The sequence below is a fragment of the Crocodylus siamensis genome, chromosome 4 (assembly GCF_052110815.1).
Source record: "Crocodylus siamensis isolate JL-2025a chromosome 4, ASM5211081v1, whole genome shotgun sequence".
Taxonomy (NCBI): domain Eukaryota; kingdom Metazoa; phylum Chordata; order Crocodylia; family Crocodylidae; genus Crocodylus; species Crocodylus siamensis.
In genome coordinates, this window is record NC_143398.1 from 24768503 (window position 1) to 24784536 (window position 16034).

At 38.7% G+C, this 16034-nt stretch overlaps 1 protein-coding gene across 5 annotated transcripts in view; it reads left to right on the forward strand.

The window, feature by feature from the left end:
* Positions 1-16034, forward strand: part of KMT2E (lysine methyltransferase 2E (inactive)) — a 90781-nt gene that overhangs the window by 22580 nt on the left and 52167 nt on the right. For all 5 annotated transcript variants that reach the window (XM_090041989.1, XM_090041994.1, XM_090041993.1 and 2 more), the window contains 4 exons: positions 9056-9170; positions 10038-10267; positions 12424-12504; positions 15906-15964. In XM_090041989.1, coding sequence (XP_089898115.1) covers positions 9056-9170; positions 10038-10267; positions 12424-12504; positions 15906-15964 — 485 coding nt within the window. The remainder of the gene's footprint in view (positions 1-9055; positions 9171-10037; positions 10268-12423; positions 12505-15905; positions 15965-16034) is intronic.

Genomic DNA, 16034 nt, shown 5'->3' on the forward strand with positions numbered 1-16034 from the left:
TGATTTTTAAAAAAACCCCTCCAATTTTCAGATTAAAAAAAGTAACCCAAAATCCACATTTTTCTGTGATTAAACTGAAACGCTGCTATAGATAGATCTATCTTAGTGGTGTTTCATTTTAACCACAGAAAAAATGTGGATTTTGAATTACTACTTTTAATTTGAAAATTGGGGAGTTATTTTTTTTTATCAGAGAAAATCAGTATCCCTGATTATGGAGTTCAGGGCTGGAAAAGTTGAAGGACAAGATTTGTAAACTGTTTGTCAGTTGCTTTCTAGGGCACCTCGGATAACTTAAAACCTGCTAGTGTTTGATCAGAACGTGAAAATGCTATTGGCTCTAAATTTGCCAATGATTACACTTGAAGAAAGTTACTCAAGAAAAAGTGGAAGAAAGTCTTCCCCATCTGAGAAAACTTAACAAAAATTAGGCAGTAGCTTCTTTCAGCAGATTTCCCTCCTGTAAAGGTAGTACGTGTACTCTGGGTGAAACAAATCTGAGAGCCACTTAGATCTGGCTTGCAGTTGTTGATCTCTTGATTGAGTCATCAGATGAACAATTCATGGATGAAAGAAGTCATGAAGAGCTCTGCTTCAAGACTAGATGGCCCAATGGGCGCACATGGTTGAGGCCCTCCAGCCAATGGCTAGCATGGGCATGACATGGCCAGAACCATGTCTGGTGCCTGCCTTTGATTCTCTAGCCTGAATGACTGGTACCCATTTGCAGCTGGATTGGTGACCAGATCAAAGTCTGAATTTAACTTCTGGTGCTCTAGCAATTACAGCTTTACTGCTTTACCATCTCATCCTTTACACAAGGGGGGAAAAGCTTTAAATGTAGAGAAAAAAGGGGAAAAAGCCAACAGTTTCATTTAGTTGTCTTGAGTCCTGCTGGGGGAAATCGTGTGGGCTAAAAACTAAGTTGTTTTATTTCAATATATGACCGGTGGAGGTGGGAGGGAGAGAGGGGGAGGAATAAAGCGTAATTGCCACATGAATTTACTGAGATATAAGAATCCCTGGTGATGTCAGCCTAAAATTTCCCATCTCTGTTTTCTCAGAGACTGACATGTCAGATGGAGACGGTAGAGGGTCCAGAGGCAGGCAACAAAAATGATAAAGGGTTTGAAAAACAAGCCATATGAGGTGATGTTGAAGGAAATAGGTATGCTCAGCATGCAGAAAAGGTGCTTAAGAGAGGGCATGACAGCAGTCTTCAAATATGTGAAGGGCTGCCATAAAAAAGATAGGGAACACCTTTTCTATCTTGCTGCGGGATGTAGACTATTGACTTAGTTCTAGCAGCAAAATGTAGATATTGGATATTAGGTGTGGGGGTAAGAGGGAACTTCTTCAGTGTTAAAAAGGTGAGAAAGTGGGCTAGACTGACTAGGGAAACTGTGGTATCTCCATCATTGGTGATGTTCCTTGGAAGCATTAGGTGTTGGCTGCAGCTGAAGCTGGGGATTTTGACTGGGGAGTGCTAGTGTTCCTGCTGGAACTTAAACCTGAAGATTCCTGGCTAGAGGGTTTGTCCCTTTGCTCAGTGTCAAACTGATAGCTCTATTTGGAGTCGGGAAAGAATTTTGCTCCGTGGTCAGATTGATCTAAACGTAGGATTTTGCATTCCTCTAGCAGGAAGTGTGGTCCTCTTCCTTGGATTTCTTGAACATTTTAATTCTTGTAGCAGCAGGACACTAGCTGCAGTTGTATTTTTGTTTTGCCTGTGGCAGGTTAGGGTGCTATCTATTCTTTTCATTTGTGTGGCAGGGTTAACTCTGTAGTTTTAGTAATAGGTTAGACAAGGATTTGTATGGGATGGTTTGAATGGAGATGATCCTGCCTCAAGCAGCAGGCTGGACTAGATGACCTTCAGAGATCCCTTTCAGCACTACTTCTCTGTGATTTCAGTAACCAAAAAAGTACCTTACTAAATGCACCTTTCCAATGAGGGGTGAATTGGACCAATTTCCCATGATAGTGATTTGGTTTCATGTTCTAAGATGCTGTGTGTGGAAAAACATAATGTGAAAATAGCACACTCAGTAAAAGGAGAATAAGGCATTGATAAAGGAGACATGGAAATATCCAAGCAGAGGGGTGAAGCAACAAAAAAGAAGAATGATGTAATTAGATACTAGAACAGCACACATGAATGAAGCCACATATATAAATTAGCTTCAGAATGAAGAATGTGGGGAAAATGTTTTGGGTTTGTTTGTTTTTTCAGCAGGGGAAAAAAGTGAAAATAAGAATTTTCTTCAGTACTTTTACCTTTAGTGTTCAATTGGGTATTTCCTTATGGTACCACATTACTACAGGGCTGTCTTTTCATCTTTTGCATCTCTGGGATCATGGGAGACTAGGTCAGACAGGAATTTTAGCCTATAGGAAAGAATAAGGCATTAGCTCTCCAAACTACCAACTTCCTTGAAGCTGTGCTCCCCAATAGGGACATATAGTAGTTTGTTTAGCTGTTGCAAACATCTGTGGCAAACTTTCCATGAACGTTGCTTCCTTTCCTCCCACTTTGCTATGAAATTAACTAAAATACACTGGAAGTACACACTTGAAAATCCAGGTTATTATTTAAGACTAAATAAATAAAGTCCTAACTAATTACTGCAAATGGTGTTGGCTTACAGATATGTCTGTGCTGCATACTAGCCTGTTGTAGAAATATCCAACTTGCTTCAGGTACTGGAATAAGTATTGCTGCAGTATTATGGAGGTCTGCAGAGGCTAACTTACCCTGAGAAGCAGTTTACAGTGAGCTATACTTCAGATCTTAAGTCAGAACTGATCACCTAGGAATAGGAATTGATCACCAACCAATAATTTTCTCAAAATGATTCAGCCCATAAATACCAACTGTCTTATACTTCATATTAAATATAGCATAAAACAAAATTAAAACTCTATTTCTTACCTGTTTTGAACTTCTGCTAAACCCTGATCATGTAGTGTAGTTTTAAAAAGTCCATACATAATCTATCAAACTGCTACAAGTAGTGCAGAAAATATATACAACTATTTCCAGAATAGACATTTATTCTTTCAGAGCTGACCACTATCCTTGTCTGTTGCAGGGGGAATGACAACTTTTTTTTTTTTCCAGGATGCCAATAAAAGTCAGTAAAATTCACTCATTCAAAGAAGTAAAAGCACTGGAAGTATGGGTAGGAAAAAGTCTTAATTGAGTTTTCAAGGTGTACAAATTCCTTAGCAGAATAACCTTGTCACTGTACCGATGCAACTTTTGAGTTTCTTTGCATCTTTTCTCTTATTCTGTTGTATGTAAAACCTAAGCTCAGTTCCTGAAGTTGCACACCTGCTGGACTTGCTTGCAAGTCAGCAGACAATTTCATGATGTGAAGGCCTAAGAGATAGGAGGATTGGGCCCTAAAATTATGGGCTTTTTGGATTATAGAACATAACGCTACCTCCTGAATAGTACCTGACATACTATAGATGCGATAAAATGATTAAATAAAAGTGGCATATTGTATTTGAACTTCTAGACTTTTGCCTTCAGAAACAAAAGTACACAAGTTCTGGAAGGTCCATTTATTGGTAAACACATTTGTGGCTTCTTTCCCCCTCATAAAAAAAAATGTTCTCGCCCTCAGAGGTTTGACTCTGGTAGTGAAATCAAAGCATTTGCTCGCTCTTTTTTGTATAATTACTGACTTTTCAAACAACATAATATATGGGCAAGGGAAGCATGTGGAGTAGAATTGTAAGCGACAGTTTTTTAGTTGTTTGAGTTGTGATTTATTTTTTGACACTTATGAGAAGGTAGTCATTATGTCCCACACCCATAGCCCCATGTGCTTGGAGAACTCCATATGCACGCAGGGTGGAAAGTCCTGGAAGCAAAATGATAGAGGGGATGGACTTTGAACCTGCATCTCTGAGGTCCCATCACACCACATGTCTGGCCCCTCTCTGGTACTCCTTTTGAAGCTGAGTGTCTGCTCCTTGTATTTAGTAGCCGTTGTTAAAATGGATGGGGTTGGGGAGGTGGGGTCTGCCTCCCTAGGAGCAAAGCTTCAGGCTAGAATGTAGGGTTTGTTCCTTTCCAGAGCATCAGCTACCACACGAAGCCATGTACCTTCTGGTTTTCTGTGTTCTTCCTGGCCTCACATAATCTCCTTGGGTTTTCCCAGGGGCCCAGCTTCAACAGGAATGCTGAAAGAAAGGGTAGGTAATGTATGACTTGTAGTGTGGTGGTTAGTGTGTTGTGTTAGGAAGCCAGCAAAATGCAGGTTCAAATCTTCTGGGTTAGAAGGTTTGGGGGAACCTAGAACTTTATAGTTTAGTTTGCAACCTAATGTGTATGCTCAGTTTGCACATATAGTACATATGTCCATGTATGCACTGACACTGCGGAAACAAAGTAGTTGCCTGTGAAAAGTACTGAAAATGTCATTTAGGCAATTAAAAACACTTGTTATTTAGATGACCACAAGGAAATAAAATGTCATCCATGGTGTTTCACATTTGAACCAGAGACATGGATCAGAATATATATGTTGGAAGCTATTTAATGCATTAGTTTTGATGAGCACCTATTAACAGCTGGAAGTTGTATTTTTATTAACGTTTTTTAGGCAGTTAAAGACTTTCAGCAACAAAACCTGACCAACTGTTGACACTGACTTGGTGCAGAGTCCCTTGGATTGATTGGATGTGTTCAAGTCAGGAGGCCCGGATGAGCTGCATCCGAGAATACTGAAGGAATTCACCGGTGTCATAGCAGAACCACTGGCACGGCTGTTTGAGTGCTTGTGGTGCTTGGATCAGGTCCCGGAGGACTGGAAAGGACCACCAGTGTGGTCCCTATTTTCAAGAAGGGGAGGAAGGAGGATCTGAGTAATTATAGGCCAGACAGTCTCACCTCCGTCTTTGGAAGGATCTTTGAAAAGATTATAAAGGGTCATATTTGTGGGAGTCCAGTGAGAAAAATAACGCAGCAGGGAAACCAGCATGGATTTGTAGCAGGTAGATCATGCCTGACCAATCTGGTTTCATTTTATGACAGGTTCACAAAATACTTAGATGCAGGAGTAGAGGTAGATGTTTTCTTGGATTTTAGCAAGGCCTTTGATACAGTATCTCATCCCATTCTCATAAATTCAGAGGCTGAGACATAAATGTTTACATGGTCCGGTGGGTGGCAAATTGGATTAGCGGTCATGCCCACAGAGTGGTAGTAGACGGGTTGGTATTGACCTGGAAGGATGTGGGTAGTGGGGCCCAGAGGGTTCAGTCCTTGGACCTGTGTTCTTCAATATCTTCATCAGTGACTTGGATGTGTGTGTGAAGTGTACTCTGTGTAAGTTTGCAGATGATACTTAGTTGTGGGGTGAAGTGCACACTCCAGAGGGTAGGGAACGATTGCAGGCAGATCTGGACAGGTTAGAAAAGTGGGCACTACATAATAGGATGCACTTCAACAAGGAGAAATGCAGAGTTCTGCACCTAGGGCCCAAAAATATCCGGCACACCTACTGGCTGGGAAGTGACCCTCAGCTGCACAGAAGCAGAAAGGGATCTTGAAGTCATAGTGGACTCCAAATGAACATGAGTGGTCAGTGTGACAAAATCATCAGCAACACTATCCACACTTTATCATGCATCAACAGATGCGTGACAGATGGATCCAAGGAGGTGATACTTCCCCTCTGTGTGGTATTGGTCAGACCACAGTTGGAATACTGCATCCGGTTTTGGGCGCTGTACTTCGAGAAGGATGTTGATAGACTTGAGAGGGTCCAGAGGAGGACCACTCACATGGTTAGGGGCTTACAAGACAAGCCCTATGAGGAGAGACGGAGGGACCTGGATCTCTTCAGCCTCCACAAGAGAAGGCTGAGAGATGATCTTGTGGCCACCTACAAGTTCATTAGGGGCATGCAGCAAGGCATCGGAGATGCTCTGTTCACCAGGGTGCCTCTTGGGGTGACAAGCAACAATGGTTACAGACTGACAGAGAGCAAGTTTAGGTTAGATATCAGGAAGAACTTCTTCATGGTAAGGGTAGCCAAAATTTGAAATGGGCTTTTTCTGATTTTAATGGCAGCTCTTTTTCTGGCTTTAATTGTAGCTATCTCTGTGTTTGGAAAAGATTTGCACTTTTCCCCTCCTCAGTCTCTTTAGCTTTGTGTCCTGAGTTTGGATATTAATATAAATCTGGGTGTTTGATAATACTTGGATTTCTTTATTTTTAAGTAAGATGCGGTTTCTTTTGGTAATTCTCTTCTACAGAAAACAGCCATGTGTATATTCACTTCTCAAGAGAATTGCCTTGAGGGGATCAAGTTTATTGAACTGGGCCACAGAGCACTACACTGTAGCCAGTGCCTCCCATGCAGTTCGGTTTATTGACAGCCTTGAAGAGACGCTCTAAATCCTTTACAGCATCACCTTAATCTTGGAATCCATTTGAGACTGTGAATGTCTCAAATTTTAGAAATTTGAAAATGTGTAGGCTGCCATCCTCAGGATATATTTTGTAAGAACAAATATATTCTGTAATCTTGGTGACTAGGCTTTCAAAAGATTATGCACCAGTTGGGTAGAATTTTCTTGGGTTCTCTTATTTAAGGACTTGATATTTCTATGTGTGTTTTGTTACAAAGGTGAAAGACTGCACTTTTTTTATTTATTTTTTTTTCAGGTTTTTCTGCTCCAGTGGGCCATCAGATCAGTGGTTTCCAAACTCTGAGATTGTGCACCATCAATTTTAAACTATACAACTTTAAGAGCCACCAGCAAAATTTTGTCATATAAAGTAATTATAATAAATCTGTTAATGTGTACCACTGACCAGTTGTCTGTGTACCACAGATTGGGAACCACCGCATTAGGCCAAGACGTTCTTCAGATACTAGGAAAAAAATAAGTATGAACCAGATAATCCTAAGAAAAATTGTCAATTTAGTGAATGCCAGAATAGCCATGCTGCTACATTTCACTATCAAACATTATTATAAATTATACATCAAAAATAACTGATGGCAATGCAGTTGTGAATGAGAAAGGAAGAGGTTGCTTAATGTGTAGCTTTAAGTTTTGGAAATTTAGCTGAACAATGCTGGGTGGATATTCAACATCTGTTGCATTAGAATTTTGAGAATCTAGATCCTGGGTTCAGATAGTATGGAGAATTAAAGTTGATCTTCCTTCCTTGGTGGGAAGGATGCTCTCAAAACTTGCCTCTGTTTAATGAGTCATTGTATACAAAAATTTGAGAAGCATTTCTGACCCTTTTGGCTTGTTGAGCAGGTTCCTTGCACTCTCTTATCATAGGTTATATTTATTAGTTTTTGACATGTTTCACATCACCATTTATTCAGAAGCAAGACTTGCTCTCTAACAAAATTCTGGTACAATAAAGAAAATACAGTATTCCTCTTTTCAGGATAACAGAAGTTTTGAAAGAATTCTCTGTGTGTAGTTTCAGATACTAGGTGGTTTGGGGTAAACTTGATGCTGTAGACTGGATAAAAAAGATAACCTGCACTAAAGGTTTTGACCTCCTTAAAAAAGGCCAAAACAACTATTTAGCATGAAGCAAAAATGTAAACTAGCTTTGTAACTCCAGTCTTATAGATCACTCCACTTTGAAGGATTTATTTTGTAGCTGCGAGAGAGAGCCCTATTGGCTGATAGGTTAAAAGAATGTAAATTTTAATTAAAAATAATTATGCAAGTCTTTAATCTTCATTTATCCAGATGATCTCTACTGACTGTTTTGGTTTTTCATTTGTCCTTTGTAATTGTTTTCCTGCTAAGGTAAATCTGCTCAAATAAAGAGAAAGTGAGTAACTAGGTTAAATACACATGGAGTAGAGAGTTTTTGTCAAAGAAACCAAGTTGAATAATATTTCTGTCACCTCTATTTTTTTTATTCTCTAAATCCTGGTTAATAGTTTTTTCTTTAAAACAGAAGTTAACAACTGAAATCATGCGTCCCTTTAACTACATCAGCTTCATTTTAAAGTCTTTTCTTTCTTTTTTTTTCATGGTACAAGGCAAAAAATGTCTATGAAACCTTTTGTGGCCCTGCAGTGATTTGCCATCATGTAAAAGTTTCATTCTGAGCTATAGTCTGGTTTGAAATGTGTCCAAATGGTGTAGTCCTGCCATAAATTGGGGGAAAACAAGTGATACTGTTACTACTACGAAAATGAAATTTGGTGGTTAATTCCAAAAGGGGAGCCAGGAAATATTATACTCAAGGTATATCTGTAATGACTGTTAAGAGAGAGGCAATAGAATATCTTGTTTCTTGTCCTTTTCACAAATTTATTTCCCCACCTTTATGTATTTTTCATTCCTCACACTGTCATCTTTTTTTTTTTTTTCATTTAAACATGTGGATTACACCTCTTGATTTACTATGAGACTTTCGTCTTTTTGTCCCTCACCAAAACCATATAGCTGAGGGTAACAGGTCTGGAGGAATATAATGGCACCACACTAATTCCACCACTAGATGTCATTGTGGAACGTATTAAAGTTGCAGGTAGTGTTGTGAAGACCATCTTGACAGATGCCTGCAACTCTGTTGATATTGCTTCTTGTTACTTCTGTCATCATTAATGTTGCTAGTATACTCCTAGCAACTTGGTGTGGAATGTAACCTGATGGTAATCATGCTGTGCAAAGTCAGAATTAGGAATACCACATAGAAATAGAGTGGGAACTGCTGGTTTAGGGTATTTAAATTGCTCCAGTATTGACTTTTTGTATTATGGACCTATAATAAGATTTTGTAGAAGATCCATGCATGGGAAGTATTTCATACTTTGTTGGTTATACAGATCTTAAACTTCTTTTTGGGTCCACTTGATTTTATTTATTTACTTGATTTATATGCTGCCTGTCCCAATAGCGGGTCAGGGTGGCTTAGGATTGGAGAATGAAAATAGGTCTTTTTTCAGGAAAGGCATATACATATTTAGTTGTGATATGAATAATAGAAGAAAGAGCAAACGTATGTGAAATATTCTTGAGTGTAATGATAATATATCTTGCTTTTCAGACCAGAATCTGTAGAAGCTAGCCCAGTGGTAGTTGAAAAATCAAACAGTTACCCACACCAGTTTTATACCAGCAGCTCTCATCATTCACACAGTTACATTGGTTTGCCTTATGCGGTAAGTTTCGTACCTTGTTTGAAAGCCTATCTCTTTTAAATCAATTATCTTTGAGACAAACTTGTATTGGGGGATGTTATTTGAAAACCAAATATACAAAATGGGAGTTTTAAGAAAGGCCTATTTAAGTACTCAATTCTAGTTGCAGGGGTGGTATGGATTCTATCTTCTGTCAGTAAATACTGTTTTCTCTCCGGTCTTTAAACTTTTTACCATTTTTTAATTATTTGGCTAAAATTGGCTTCTTAGCAAGTATCTATGTTTGTAACAAAAATAATACCAAAATGTTTTTGGAAATGCACCACAGTAGTATTATTATAGCTGTATAAAAAGATAAATAAGCATATTACAAATGGGGAAAAAGAGCAGTTGAAGTTATATGTACTAACTATAAATGCCTAGGGGTAACTGCTGTAAATTTCACAAGTTCAGTAGAATCAGTTAGATAGGTGCCTGTATGATTTTAGAAAAATAAATTTAGGATCCTGTTCTTAAAATTCTATTTAGGCTATGAAACCACGTATCAGAGAAGTGGGAATGGGGCATGAGGGGCATTTAAAGAATTCAGGTTAGAGGCTTATCTAAACCTAATGCCTTATCCAGTTAGTATAGTTAAGATAATTTCTAAAGCTGACAAGACATAAGAGACTGCTGCATGTAGCCACCTCCAGCTCTCCAGTCTGGAAGACCCAAGTACTGATTTTATCTGGGTCAAGTTAGAACTACTTTCTGCAGAAGTCAGGAGTGGGATTCATACTCTTACTACTTAACTTCTCAAAAGTCTAAAGAGAGAAATTCTGCTTCATGTTTTAGAACAATGTCAAAATAACAGGTTTTTTTTATGGGGTTTTTCAAAAAATCATCCAGGACCATAACTATGGTGCTCGTCCTCCTCCAACACCTCCAGCATCTCCTCCTCCATCCGTTCTTATTAGCAAGAATGAAGTAGGCGTATTTACAACTCCCAATTTTGATGAAACTTCCAGTGCTACTACCATCAGTACGTCAGAGGATGGAAGCTATGGAACTGATATTACCAGGTGTATTTGTGGCTTTACCCATGATGATGGATACATGATCTGTTGTGACAAATGCAGGTAAAATGAATTCAAATGTTAAAGATTATATATTTGCATATTAATGTTTTAGACTGCAGGAATAAGCTGTTCTAAAATGACTAGTTATCGTTTTAGCTCATGTTAACTTTTTAAGTTGAGAAACTCTACCATCGAAACAGATTCTTGCAAATCCATGACTGGCTTAACAGAAGGGTTAGCAGATTCAATCAGGAAAGGATGTCACACTGTTCCTAACTCCACATATATTTCTGTTCACTCCTTTATTAGATTCTCTCACGTGCTACCTTTTTATCAGAAAGATATCTCTTCTGCTGTTTTCCCACTCCCTCCTTTAATTGTGGAATAAGAATGTGTGGCAGTTGGTTCCTAACATGGGTACACCAAGTAGTAACATGTACTTTACACCAGGGGTTCCCAACCCCTGGGTCATGGCCAGGCGCTGGGCTGCAAAGGAGAGCTGGCTGCCAGACCAGAAGTGACCACAGACTGGCAAACCGTGGACTGGAAGTGACCGGCATACTGCAAACTGGTAGCCAACCTTTTTTATACTGAACATAAAAAAGGACTGGTTACCTGCCTGCAGTATGCCGGTCACTGCTGGTCTGCAGTTTGCTGATATGTGGTTTGCTGGTCCTCAGCCTAAAAAGGTTAGGAACCCCTGCTTTAGACTAACAAGCTTTAGTCACAAACTACTCCAAGACTGTTTCAGGCTGGACATAAGGAAGAACTTGTTTACAGTCTGAGCCCCCAAGACCTGGAACAGACTGCTGCCAAAGGTGGTGCAAGTACCTACTCTGGATTCCTTTTAAGAGTCAGTTGGATGTTTATCTTTCTGGGATCCTGTGACCCCAGCTGACTTCCTGCCCCTGGGGCAGGGGGCTGAACTCGATCTTCCGAGGTCCCTTCCAGCTCTAATGTCTATGAAATCTGTGAAGCTACACAGCTCAATAAAATAAATTTAGAGGAAGTAATTTGGGATAAAGAGAATCCCAATACCTAGAGCAAAATTATACCCTTACATTAAACACCAGATTTATATAAATAGTCTTTACCACTCTCTCTCCCTGCTTCCTCCCCTCCTCCCTGCCAGGTACTCTTGCACTAAAATGTCTAAACCTTTTACAGATGAAATCTAATTTATAGCAGAAATGGTGGCCCAAGATTTGGAAAGAAAAATTAAACAGTTGAACTTTTAAATCCTTGTTCAGACGTGGTTGATCTTGCCTAAGGTCAGTAGGGGCTTAGCACCATATACAGAAATAAAGCAGAGAGTAGTTTGGGCTACAAGAGGAGAAAAGGGGCCTGGATAGCTTTTAGATTGCTGTTCTTGAATATCTTAGCCAGTTTTATCAACTTGGATAAATTTGCTACAGTAGAAACTACTGTTAGAGTAACACGAACATCATTACTAAGGACAGTTTTGCCTGGGTTTGGCTTCTTCTGGCTGTCTAAACTGTCTTGGTTACATATTCAGTGACCATTGTTCTGTTGATAGTACTTTATGATATGGTAAAGATTTAGTAATACGTTCTCCTGTCAGTGGTGAGGCTCTACGCAGGTCACTCTTGTTATATGCTGATTTGATGTAATCCTTTGATTTAATCTAATCTGTCCTTTGGTCTGGATAATGCACAAGATAAAGTAAAAACAAAATATTGACTCAGCCTTAGTCTGTTGTGTTTTTCCTAGTTCTGAGTCTGGTTATCTAGTTTTGCTGCATGGTACTTTTGTTGGTGGTGACCATTATAGGTAATATTTCATAAGAAGAGTGGTAATGAAATGACATTCATTTCGGTTTTTTAGGATATTGTAAAAACCACTTAAATGGGTTGGTCAGGCTTGCTAAGGATACTTGTCAGTCTTAACCCCATTGTAAACAACAATTCTCATTGCTCTGTATATTTTCAAGTGTTGAAAGAACATTTTCTAGAGTAAAGGCATGTTAAGAAACAATTTTTGGGAAAGGAATTATATAGGACTCAGTGGAACATGCACAGTGAAATATTGGGATAGTGGCTCATTGAAAGAAGTTTACATAGGAATTTAGGGAGAACAGCAGCCATATAAGTTGGTTTTGAATGAATATGTCCTGTGTATGTAATAGCGTAAACATTAAATACATTGATTTCAGAAGATGTCATACGTTTAATAACACCAATACATTTATTTTTAAGTGTTTGGCAGCACATCGACTGCATGGGGATCGACAGGCAGCATATTCCTGATATATACTTGTGTGAGCGTTGTCAACCTAGGTAAGTAGTAGTTAGCCAATATATTTGTTCTCTGTCTAGAATTATAAATACTAGATAAAATGTAATACTTGGGGAACATTATGTAATATGTGAAATTTGCCTTTAATCAGGTGTTAAATTATTTTTACTATTAAAGTTTTACGGAAAAATCAAATGCAAAGTAGTAAGTAGATTTCTAGATTATAAAATAAATATGCCAGCCATACCAACTATGCAAATTCCCAAAGTACTGAGAAGAAAGATTGCAAAAGAATTGATGAATCTGTTGGACTACCTGGAAATAAAGTGAGGAATTAATAGTGTTTTGGAGTAGCTAAGCTATTTGGGCTTTTTTTTAATCAGATACCACTGTAGAGGTTGCAGGGGGTAAATACTTTTTGTGTAATAAAATAAAGCATAGTCAGAAAGCAAAAAGAGATGTTGAAACAATGAATTAATGAAAAAGCAACAAATAACCAAGATAGGATGGGATCAGCTGGTGGTTTTCAACCCTTTTAGATTCAAGGTACCACTGAGAAAATTCCAGCTGTTACTTTCTTTTGATTATTGAAAAATAGTAGAGCATTTCTTTTGTTGCAGAGGACTCGGATCACAAAAGGTCAAAATGCTTTTGACTCAAATTCAAGAGATTTCAAATAGAAATCTATTTATTTTGTGAATTTTAGGTGCTTGCACACTTAACAGTGTTCATATTGTGGGGCATCCTTAAAAGGAACTTGTGGTAGCCTGGTAATCACTGTCATAGGCCTAGGCAGACCCCCAAGCTCTCTCACCCACTGACTCCTCAATTTACATCTAATAAAAGATGTATGGGATTCACCCAAAGAACCTTGTCTGCCATCTTCAGTGACTGCCTTTCTTGCACGCATGCCAGGCTCTGGCTGCTTTACTATTCATTCCATCCAGGAGGAGCACAAACCAACTGCAGATGCTTCCTCAGCCTGACGAAGGTTGTTTGTATCTGAAAGCTTGCAAAGAAGGGTTTTTTTAAACTATTTGAGTTGGTCTAATAAAAGATATCAGATTTACCCAAAGAACTGTGTCTTCTTACATCCTAAGACCAACAGAGCTACAGCCCATAATGCTGTCATAGACCTAAGAGTTCCAGGTAAAGTAGCTACTTTTCTAATAAGTTGCAACAATATTGCACCTATCTTTTAAACTTAAGAGGTGTTCCTAGATGTAGCAGGGACCTCTTCTGTTTGGTTCCTGATGTGCCCTGTGAAGCTTTTCTCTAATCTTGGTTTAGTAGCTAAAGTGATTTTAGCCCTGTTGTAGTCAAGTCATGAAAAGTCATGAAATCCCATCTGGGATATCAGAAGTCCAGGTGCAGTAACAAATAGTGTTGTCCATGTGGGCTTATGCTGTGTATACTTTTTCATTCCCAAGAGTCTTGGCCATTATTCCCCTCTCCTTTCCACCCCCCCTTTCACAGCTGCTGTTCCAGCACACTGCATTTTTGCTTTTCTTATCTAGTCCCTTCCAAGCTCCTCTGCCCTCCTCCTCTATAGAAGTTATGCCACTAGGTGGCAGCGTAAGCAATCACTCAGTCCTCATTTCAATAGCGTGGGGTACTGCATGCCTTCACAGGACAGCAGTGTAATGGCAAATCATTTCATTACAAGCTTATGGCCCTGGAAACCCTAAATAACTGGGTTTTCTCTTTCATAGGTCAGCTAACATGTTTGTCCTCCTTCAGAGCAGTTTCCTGTACTTCCCAGCTTTCTTTCTGTCCTCAACACTACTTATTCAGAGGGCTGCTCTCCCTTGTTTTTGCTTGATTTCTCCTCTCAAACTAAACCAATAATACTTTTATTTTTTGAACAGTTCCCTTTTTATCAATGTACTTTTTGCTAATATATCCAAATTTTATTTTTTTCCAAAAAAAGGGGGCTCTGTTTTTCTGAAAAGAATGGGTGGGGGAGAGGAGGGTTCATTGCATCAAATGTTCAGATCCTTTCTATGCTGGAATATCTGTGATGACTTTTAAGAAGTCGTATCACGGAAGTCAAGATACTGAAAGATAAACAGTTGTGGGGAGTGGAGTAGAAGAGGGAAGGTGAAGAAAATATTTAGAAGTTGTCCTAAAATATTTTGTTAACATTTTTTTTCATCTTCAGTGTAATCTTAATCTTTAAATATTATCTCTCAGATAATATTTAAGCGCTTCCAGACTTTTGATTTGTGGTGCTACAGTTTGCAGTGAATATGCACTGGGACCTAGTACATAATCTTTAACTAGACCATGGAAAACCTGACTTGACATTTCTGATTTATTTTTATGAAAAAATTCAAGCAATTATATTTTTCCTTCCCATTTTTATTATTTAGTCTTTGATACCAGATTCCATCTATCATCTTGGCTTGGTCGTATTGAGATTCCAGAGTCTTCTCTGAGTTCACCTAAAATGCATGTTTTGCCAACTGTAAATTTTCCTACCTCCATTATTATGCTTCCTCTTTTTTTATATGTAGCACCAGTGCTAGAACAAATATTTCAGACACCTGTTGTTTACCATTTTTCTATGATGAGAAGTGAGCCTCTCCTGTTCTTTTTATACAGTTTCTGGGCATAGGAATATTTTGCTGCTCATCACATAGCAACTTATCACCTCCTTTATCGTTGTTTTATTGACATGCAGCACATTTTAATTAGCAAAACATTACTTTTCTTTGCAGAAATAATGCCTTTTTGGGAGCATCTCTCATAATAACCTTCTAGATCCCTTATTCCAGGGGCAGGCAAAGTCCAGCCCATAGGCTGGATCAGGCCCACAGTGGACTCCACTTCCCAGCAGCCCCTCCCCATGTTGATGTGGCTGGTTTCCATGGAGACCCCAGAAGCATCAGGGCTATAACAGCGCAGGGCCAGGGTTTCCATGGAGACTGGCCCCAACCACTACTTGGATCTCCATGGAAACCGGATGCAGTGATGTAGGCAGGAGGTGCTGCTGGGAAATGGAGTCTGGCTGTCAGCCGGATCCACCATTTTACCCGCCCTTGTCTTATTCTGTCTTTAATTATGACTTTGACAAATATACCAATAAAGATGTAGGACTTCGTTTGTAATTCCATGAATCAGCATAGATTTGGTCTTAAATATAAGTACGACATATACTGCCTTTTCTAGGAAGGTTGAGAAGAGCACTTGCTGATGCTACTCTGCTCAAGTCATACTATTACAGAATGAAATAGTTACTTTTATATACATGCAGTTGGTATTAAAATACCACTAGTGAGAGACTATTGCAAAATAAACTAGATGCATGTATTGATAACTATATAATTGTGTGAAAGTCTGAGTTAATATTTAATTATTAATAGTTAATAATTGTGTTTGCCTCCATTCATACCAAACTTCTACTAGTTAAAAATTAAATCTTTTTTTTTTGTTTATGCAGGAGTTTAGATAAAGAAAGGGCTGTGCTGTTGCAGCGAAGAAAAAGAGAAAATATGTCAGGTGGGTAAAAAGAAAACTTAAAAAAAACTATTAACAAATATATGATTGTGTCAGTGAAGTATAAAGATGG